Source organism: Asparagus officinalis, chromosome 9, assembly GCF_001876935.1.
Source record: "Asparagus officinalis chromosome 9, Aspof.V1, whole genome shotgun sequence".
Taxonomy (NCBI): Eukaryota; Viridiplantae; Streptophyta; class Magnoliopsida; order Asparagales; family Asparagaceae; genus Asparagus; species Asparagus officinalis.
Window position 1 is genome coordinate 39,254,752 of NC_033802.1, and position 9,389 is coordinate 39,264,140.

The 9,389-nt window shown below is 38.7% G+C and overlaps 1 protein-coding gene across 2 annotated transcripts in view; it reads right to left on the reverse strand.

The window, feature by feature from the left end:
- The window catches only part of LOC109824841 (beta-galactosidase 15), a 43,172-nt gene extending 41,902 nt beyond the window's left edge, over nucleotides 1-1,270 (reverse strand). The window contains exons 1-2 of one of the 2 annotated variants that reach the window (XM_020391490.1): nucleotides 1,004-1,270; nucleotides 813-868 (exon numbers count right to left, since the gene is read on the reverse strand). In XM_020391490.1, the coding sequence (XP_020247079.1) occupies nucleotides 813-868; nucleotides 1,004-1,136 (189 nt within the window). In that variant the 5' untranslated portion in view covers nucleotides 1,137-1,270. Of the gene's footprint in view, nucleotides 1-812; nucleotides 869-947 lie in introns of both variants that reach the window. The other variant, XM_020391489.1, reaches the window with a different exon arrangement.

Sequence of the window (9,389 nt, forward strand, 5' to 3'; positions counted from 1 at the left end):
AGAATGAAATGAAAAACAGAGTAAAATTTTACAATATGGTAAGACAATTATATCCTTATGACATTAAAATCAATAGCTAAGATATACCCTCATCTAAATCATCTTAATAACATGTAAGGGTATTTATGTAACTTTATATATATTCACTTCACTTCCCTCCTCTTTATTAGAACTACCAAACAAGGTAAATTTTACTTTCGTACCCCTTACTAAACTCCCAAACATCATTTTATCTTTTCACTCTCATTCCCCCCACCTTTCCTTTCCATTATTTAACTTTTCATCCCTTTGAGCCTGTTTGGATTTGTAGGGGGTGAAGGGAAGTTTTTGGAAACTAGGTGAGAGAATGGAAGAGAAGGGAAGGGAGTTTCCTTCCCCTTGGTTACACCCCAATTTGAGGGGTAACAAATTTTATACTATTAGGGGGTGAACCAAGGGGAACTAGGGTGAATAACTTTATCTCCTAAATGTTCCCAAACAAGGTGAATGAAGGTGAATGGTTCCCCTAACTTCCCTTCACCCTTATTCCCCTCAATCCAAACAAGTAAACTCCCAAACAAAGTAATAGTATCTACATCCAAAAAACAGGCACCAGCTCACATGTCTGATATCAAAATCACAAATTGAAGTTCTTCTGTATATTCCATCCCATTTCGACGTTAAAATGCTTCAATGATCTGATTATAATGATGTTGAACCTGGTATGCAGACCAAGTTGTCAACTTTTAACCATCTATTAACAATCTAGAAGAGCAAGAACGACTACAAATTACACTTTAACAGGGAAGATTTCAATGGATTTCCTAACTTACTTGAGGGGTGGCGCGAGGGTAATGAATGCCGGCTGAGATGAGCATCCGCCGCCGGCCTATTAACAATCTAGAAGAGCAAGAACGACTACAAATTACACTTTAACAGGGAAGATTTCAATGGATTTCCTAACTTACTTGAGGGGTGGCGCGAGGGTAATGAATGCCGGCTGAGATGAGCATCCGCCGCCGGCCGCCGAGGATTAGGGCCCTGTGGTCGTAGCTCACGTTGAAGGGCTCGAAGGAGGAGGCCGAGATCAGTGTCGCTGCTGCTGCAAGCTGCACCAGCGCCATTAGGAGAAAGTATCGAGCTCGGAACCCTAACATTTTTTGAGGTTGACGATGTTGTTTTGGGGATTGGATAGAGATGAAGGGATTATTAAAGGGAGGAATTTTGGTTTTTTGGGGGTTCTGTTGGTGGGGATTTTGAGGGGATCGTCGTCAGCACTTGAAAGGGACTGTGGAGCGGTTGGGTATGAAAAGTGGAATTACAGTTTGTGGAAGGGCTAAATTAACATATTGCTATTTTTTTTTGTTAAACTATACTTAAATACCCTGAAGTTTACCAATATTGCACCAACATATCCTCATTTTTTTAAAGAGAGTTTTGTTTCTAGGCCCAATTGTTTATCATGATTTACCTATAAACTCAATAACTTATTTTTGTATTATTGAACCCAATAACATTATGTATTTATCTTTAAACCCAACTTCTAAAATACAATTCATATATTTGTATTATTGAACCCAATAACTTATTTTTGTATTATTGAACCCAATAACTTTATGTATTTATCTTTAAACAAAACTTTTAAAATACAATTCATATATTTGTGGGCCCCCTTAAATTTTTTTAAAAACCCAATTATGCGTCAGCCTTGCAGGTGACAGCAACGGGGGGCCTCCTCGTATGCCTCGCAGAGCACAGATACGGGTCATAGCGGGTAGGGCGACTTTGTTGGCGAAGTGGATGCGCGATCGCAGCGCGCGTAGAGGAAGCATCGTCATCTCGAGGGGACTACTTTTAGGAGTCGCAATATTTTTTTTCTTTATCTCTCTCTCTCTCTCTCTCTCTCTCTCATCTCTCTCTCTCTCTCTTTAACAGGTGGAGCGCGGCAAGGATGGATCAGTGGCGCTAGTGGACGGTGGCGCAGGTGATCGATGGTGCATGGAGGAGATTACAGGCGGTGGAGTAGTGGGTCGGCCAGGGATCAGGTTGGGTTTAAGAAAAATTTCAAATTTGGGGCAAATTTTCAAAAACTAGGACAACTGCAGATAGTCTTTGTGTTTTATTTTTCTTTGTGTATTTTCCGTCTAGGAAGTATCCAAGACAAAAAATTTCATCTAGGAAGATTGGATCCACGTTTTTGAAGAAAATAGTTAAAAAATTCTGTCTAAAATACTTTATGTAGATGATTTTCCGTCTAGGATGATTCATCTTAGACGGAATTGTTGGAGTTGTAACTTAAAACTTGAGTTTAGAGTGGAAAATTTTAGTCCCACGTTGGATAGGAGATGGGAAGGAAGAGTGTTTATAAGCATGTCCATTCTCTCATATGCCTAGAAGCAAATAAAGGTTATGCCTTACACCACACGCGCGCGTCGGCCGGGTCGGGCTCGGGGTCGGCTGGCATGCGCCCACGACCTGCGGACACGAATGCAGCTCCGGATTGATGGGCACTTAACCTGCTACATTTTGAATTTTTATTTTTTGCTAGTTGGAACAATTAAAACATATTAAAATGAGCTAAGCAATTAAAACGTGTTAAGCATTTGGCTGCGAAAATGGAAACAAATAGCTTAATAAATGGACGGGATTTGTGGATCTAAACGACGCTAATTATGGATCTAAATGGTTGTTTTTCCTCTATAAAAACCAACACCTGCGAGGGCTAGAGGTACTGAATTACAACCGAATTTTTCTTCTTTTCTTCTCTTCAAAATAAAGTTTTCTTGCTGTTATTCGCTGGTTCCCTGAAAGTCGTGAAGAGTTCGCAAAGCCTTCTTGAAGCTCGTGCCGACGAGAAGGAGGTCGTCTGACAGAGGATCGTTGTATCTCTAAGATCCATTGCCACGTAGCCCTGTACGAGAGGGGGCAATTAGATTCTTAGGACAATGCTTTATGCACGCTTCGATCATCAGGCTGTATTTCTAACCTTTACTTATTTTCGTTTGAATTATTCCTTATATCTGTGTTATAATATTAACCCAACATTATCTGATAATTATTAACTGTTCAAACTAATTTTTGTTTTTGTCTAAACAGCTAATATTTCCAACAATCCAAGAATCTAAATTAGGGTTTCTATTCTTCCAAATTGTGTAAGGGATTATATCAGAATTCTTGAATGGAATTCTATTTAGTATATGGCAAGCAATCATGAGGGCTTCTCCCCACGGATTCTCTACCACACCAGAATTAATTAACATTGAGTTTATCATGTAAATGGGTATTCAAAAATACATATTAGATTTGAATACTTTCATTAGGTCATATAGTGATCTAATAAACTTGCATACTTTCTTCTCTTGTCCAGAAGCTCCAAAACAATGGCACATGAAATTTGATGAGATCATACTATCTTATGGATTTAAAATTAATCAAACAGATGAGTGTGTATATCATAAAATAGACAATAATAACAAAATTATGATTTTATGCTTATATGTTAATGACATTCTTATTTTTGGTTCTGACATACAAACCATAAATGAAATCAAACACTTCTTATCACAAAAATTCGACATGAAAGATTTAGGTCAAGCTGACCTAATTCTTAACATTAAAATCTTGAATGGTTTTCTATTTTGAAACCTAGATTCACACATCTCTCAAATGACAAAAATTTGGTTCAGTTTGGAGTTCATTTGTTATCCCAAATCTCTAGTTAAACATTATATATGTGCAGCCGTTTTTCTACAGGATATGTTATTAGTAAAAAGTTCATATCTTTCTCTATACAAATGATTTTTAAGATTAGTCTTCTGTTTTAGAAGCTAGATACATATATCTTTCATTTGGCACTGGTTTGGTAAAATTTGGAATATTTTCTATTTTGAAATCTCAGTTAAACATGATACAATTGCTATAGTTTTCTGCAGAAAATATTTATTTAGTACATCTCTTAAATTTCTCATATATAAATAAAATTATGAAAAACCCTAATGATCATGATAATGATACTATCATAAACAGCAAGAAAAAAAATTACTAATCTAGCATTGGTTTATGTTTTAACATTAAAAAAATTTAACTTTTATCACATCATGTTAAGATTCAAGCATGAAAACACATATTCAACATCATATTAAACATCTAACTAGTTATTAAACTATGGGGAAGGGTTTGGATGAAGATAATCTTGTCTTAGATGTCGTTCTAAGCCTCTGAAATAACCAGCAACCAAAAAAAGTGCAACCAAGCCGTTTTCCCCTTGCTACACGTTGATAATCTCGCCCTCGTGTCGATATTTGCTTCACAGAGCTCTCAAAATTCTCAACTTTAGGGCTAGGGATTCAGAGAGAGGAAGAGGGGCTGCTAGGGTTTGAAACTCTGATATAAGGATGTTAATTTTCATGAAAACACATGTTTATATATATGCAAACCCTAAATAAACCTGTTTGACCCGAACCAGGAATCCTAATCTGACTAGGAAAATAACTTTCGGTATTTTGGCCATAACTTCCACGTACAATCTCAGAATGAGGTAATCTAAGATTTGTTGGAAAGATCTTGAAGATACCTACAACTTTTATCTTTTAAGGTTTTCCAAATTCCAATTATATCTATGAGAAAAATACAAAATCTTTCCGCTAGTTATAAATTTCCAGATTTATACATCGAGCATGAATTGTGCATTTGCTCTTATATATATATATAGGGGTTGTCCCTCGCTGGATACCGTGTTGTCCGAAGCGATCGCGGAGCCGGTATCTGATCCTTCGTCTTCTGACAGTGATCTCGTCCGAATTCTACCATAAGTCCCTCGTGTAATGGTTCCGGACTGCAGGTGAGTTAGATACCAGGGTACCAACGGAATTGACTCGGGATTGTCCCCTGGGGTTTTACATTCTTCCCCCCTTAAAAGAATTTCGTCCTCGAAATTCAGAAATCATACTTAAGCAAATATTAATACTAGAAAAGCACGTAGAGGGTCTAATTTAACCCACAAACATAAACATATCTGAATATTTACTCTTGATAAGCATATAGGGATATTTATATTTAACAATCCAGGATGACTATATTCTCACTCAACCCTTAATCGAATGGAACTAGTACGTCGGGCAAAAAATCCAAATAAGGAACCCCCCATATATATATCATGTATTCCAAAAGATTAAGAATTAAGCAGAAATATCCTCATTCTAGTGTTAAATCTAAATATAACCACACAAATAATCGTACACATAAATCAATCCACTTCCTCAATAGGTGTAGGAAGTCGCGCGACATAATATATTTGCGCTCCCAAAAATCATCTTCGATGTCTACACTTAACCATCTAAAATATAAATACCCCCACTTAACTCCTAACTAAATGGAACAAGTACATCGAGCAAAAAATCCAAACAAGGAACCCCTCATATATATACCATATGTTCCAAGTACTTAGGAGATAAGTGGTAATACTCTCATTTTAGTGTTAAGTATAAACATCGCCATACATGCAACCATAAGCCATAAACAAGTCATACAAAAATTTAATTTACTAGATCAAACAGATGTGGGTAGTCGCGATGTATACCCTCCTCGCGCTCCCAAGAAACCTACTCAACTCCTTTTCGGTTTCGCTGAATTGTCACAAAGGGAAAACATCTTATTTCTAAATTTCTTATCTTCTCTAGTAAGCATACAAACTTGGATTTCAATCGTAGTCAGATCATTCTAAAGCTAAATCTTTAGTGCGTTCATCATTCGCTGCTGCTCTACATCATGAAAGTGTTTCCTAAGCATAGAAACATGAAATGCATTGTGTATACTAGACATCGATGCTGAAAGATCTAGTCTGTATTAGAAACATGAAATGCATTGTGTATACTAGACATCGATGCTGAAAGATCTAGTCTGTATGACACAACTTCAATGCTCTTCAAAATCTGATACGGTCCAATGTATCTCAGCGTAAGCTTTTTCTGTCTCCCGAATTGCTAAACACCTTTCACATGCGATACCTTCAGCCTAACCGAATCTCCAATCTGAAACTCCAAGGGTTTTCATCTCTTATTAGCATAGCTCTTTTGCCGACTCTAAACGGCTAGAATCTGATCTCTGGTCAATGTTATTTCCTCAGTAATCTGTCTCATAAGCTCTGGCCCAAGCATTAAACTCTTCTCCGGCTCTACCTAACATATAGGCAATCTGTAAGGCCTCCCGTACGATACTTCATACGGGGTCATACCGATTCTCACTTGATAATTATTGTTCTAAACGAACTCTATCAATGAAATATGATCCTCCCAGCTACCTTAAAAGTCAAATAACACAAGCCCGCAACTTGTTTTCCAACATCTGATTTACTCTTTCCGTCTGACAATCCGTCTCAATTTGATACTGTCGTATCTGGAACTCCACGAAGTTGAATAGTCTCCTGAATAAATATCCTCCCTGGAATAAAATGTGCTGACTTTATCAGTCTATCAACTATCACCCCAAACCGAATCATTCTCTTTCTTCGACTTCGACAACCCTACAATAAAGTCCATAGAAATGTCCGCCCACTTCTACTCCGAAATAGGTAAAGGCTGATGTGTTCCTGTCAGTCTTTGATGTTCCTCCTTTACTCACTGACAGGTAAGATACTAAGCTACATACTCTGAAATCTTCCTACGCATATCACTCCATCCAAGAGTGTCTCTGTAGGTCCTTTTACATCTTAGGGGTCTCTGGATGCACTGTGTACCGAGTATGATGTGCTTCATCTAGCGACTCCCTCTTAAACTCTGCTTTGGCTGGCATAACCAACCTGTCATTCATCTGTAGACTTCCATCTGCTCCAATGGTCCAATCAGTCTTAGGCTCTTTGGAAATTTTCTCCTTTTGGATCTGAATTCAATAGTTTTCTAACTGAGTTCTGACAACTCTGACACTCCAAGCTGGCTGCACTAACACAGCTCCCTACAATGCACTGGTTCTACCAATCTCATGTCTAAAATCACATTGGCTAAGGGTGAGAATATCTCAATACAACGAGCACCTCTAAACCGAAACTCGATGTCGACGTTTCTTACTCAAGTCATCTGGTACGACATTTTCCTTCCCCAAATGATACTGAATCGCGGACTCGTAGTCCTTGATAAACTCAATTCACCTCCTTTGTCTCTGGTTGAGTTCCTTCTGAGAGAAAAGATACTTAAGACTCTGAAGTCTGTGAATAATTCAAACTGTACTTTATATAAGTAAAGTCTCCATGACTTCAGTGCAAATACCACTGCTGCTAACTCCAAGTCATAAGTGGAAATAGATCTGCTCATGTACTCTCAATTGTTGCGAGACATATGTTACTACTCTCTGAGTCTGCATCAAAACATCTCCTAACTCTGCCAATGATGTATTTGTGTAGACCACAAATGTCCTATCGTTGCTCGGAATAGTTAAAACTGGTGTTGTAGACAATTTAGCCTTCAAGGTATCAAAGGCCTTCTGGTACTCTATGCTCCAAATGAACTATACACCCTTCTTCGTAAGGCGTGTAAGTGGTATTGAAATCTTCGAGAAGTCCTAGACAAACTTCCAATAATGACCGGCTAAACCCAAAAAACTATGAATCTCTATCTCCGTCTTCGGCGGATTCCAAATCAAGAACTGCTGAAATCTTAGCCGGATCTATTGCTATACCCTTTCTACTGATGACGTGACCGAGAAATCTGATTTCTGAAAGTCAAAACTCACATTCGCTGAACTTGACATATAACCGATGCTCCTGTAGAGTCTGTAAAGCTAACCAGAGATGCTGCTCGTGCTCTACCTCCGATCTCGAATAAATGAGGATGTCGTCGACAAAAACTATCACGAACTGATCCAAGAAGGGACGAAAAACCCGGTTCATCAAATCCATGAATACAGCGGGTGCATTGGTCAACCCAAATGGTATGACCAGAAACTCAAAAGATTCATATCGAATCAGGAAAACACGGCTTTCGGAAAATCCCTCTCCCGAACTCGCAACTACAATAACCCAAAACGAAGATTAGCCTTCGCAAAATATGCGCTTCGCGTAGCTGATCGAACAATTCATAAATCCTAGGTAATTGGTACCTATTTCGGATAGTGACCTTGTTCAACTCTTTATAATCAATACACAAACGCATACTGCCATCCTTCTTCTTCACGAAGAGAACTGGCGCTCCCCACGGAGAATGACTCCGATGAATAAAACCCTGAGATAACAACTCGTCCAACTGGGTTTGAAGCTCCCTCATCTCAGATGGTGCCATGCGATAGGGTGCACAGGATATCGGTGTTGTGCCTGGCTGCAACTCAATACAGAACTCAACCTCTCACACAGGAGGTAATCCAGGTATGTCCTGAAAGACATCCTGATACTTTGAGACAACTCTAGTCTCCAATAAATCAATACCCTGATCCCATCGCATCACCTCCTCGATGTACGCCAGAAATGACTCCGCAAAACGGTTACCCTAGGAGGTTGCTACATTCATCTCGGACCCATCGGACGCTCGCAAATTGACCGTCTACGCAAAGTAGTTAATACTATCATGGTAGGAAGATAACCAATCCGTACTAAAATTTTAACATCAACAACACGATCAACTCGATGTCTAACTCAGACTCATCTAGTTTGATGACACATCTCCTACAGATTGAAGGGACACCCCTCTAGAGGGGTAGGCACTGACAATGGAAAATCTGAGGAATGCCACAAGCTGACACCCATCAACAAAGGTACGAAGGATAAGAGATAAACAAATTTCATAAATCAAACAAGATCCAAACTAAAAATGAAATCACGAATAAAGCTCTGCTCGTACCCTGATTATGCGGTATAGCTGAATAGACTTTGCTGGATAATGCAAATCTCCTGGATAATGCAAATCTGACATGTTGGCCCCTAAATCTTCGGATTAACAAGTAGTACTTCTATTTCCTCACTGCTGGCCGAAATTACGACTCTGAGATTGCCGACTGTGACCTTTATCATGCTAGCTTCCTGCTGTGAACTGCTACAAGTTTTTTGCTATTTGTTCGACCTTGTTGTGATTGTAACATGTTTCTTCGAATCTCTACACTACTCTGGCGCTCTCTAATCACATTGTGCTCCTTTCTTATCTTGTCCTTGTTGCTGGGGTAAAATCATTCTCCCGTTGTTAGGTTTCTATGGATTTCCGTAATGGTTCTCTTGTCATTGTCATTGTCACTATTCTGGATTTTGATTTCTTCCTTCACTATGGGTATATCTCCCTGCTTTACTTAGACTAGCGCTAATTGTTTGATGAAGAAATGACCTAAATTCTCCCAAATAGGTGATAATTACTGTCTCGTCAAAAATCTGGATGTTGTTGCTATCCTCCAGCAATGGTCCTCAATGCTGAATGTATATTTGACTTCTGCTTGGTTCC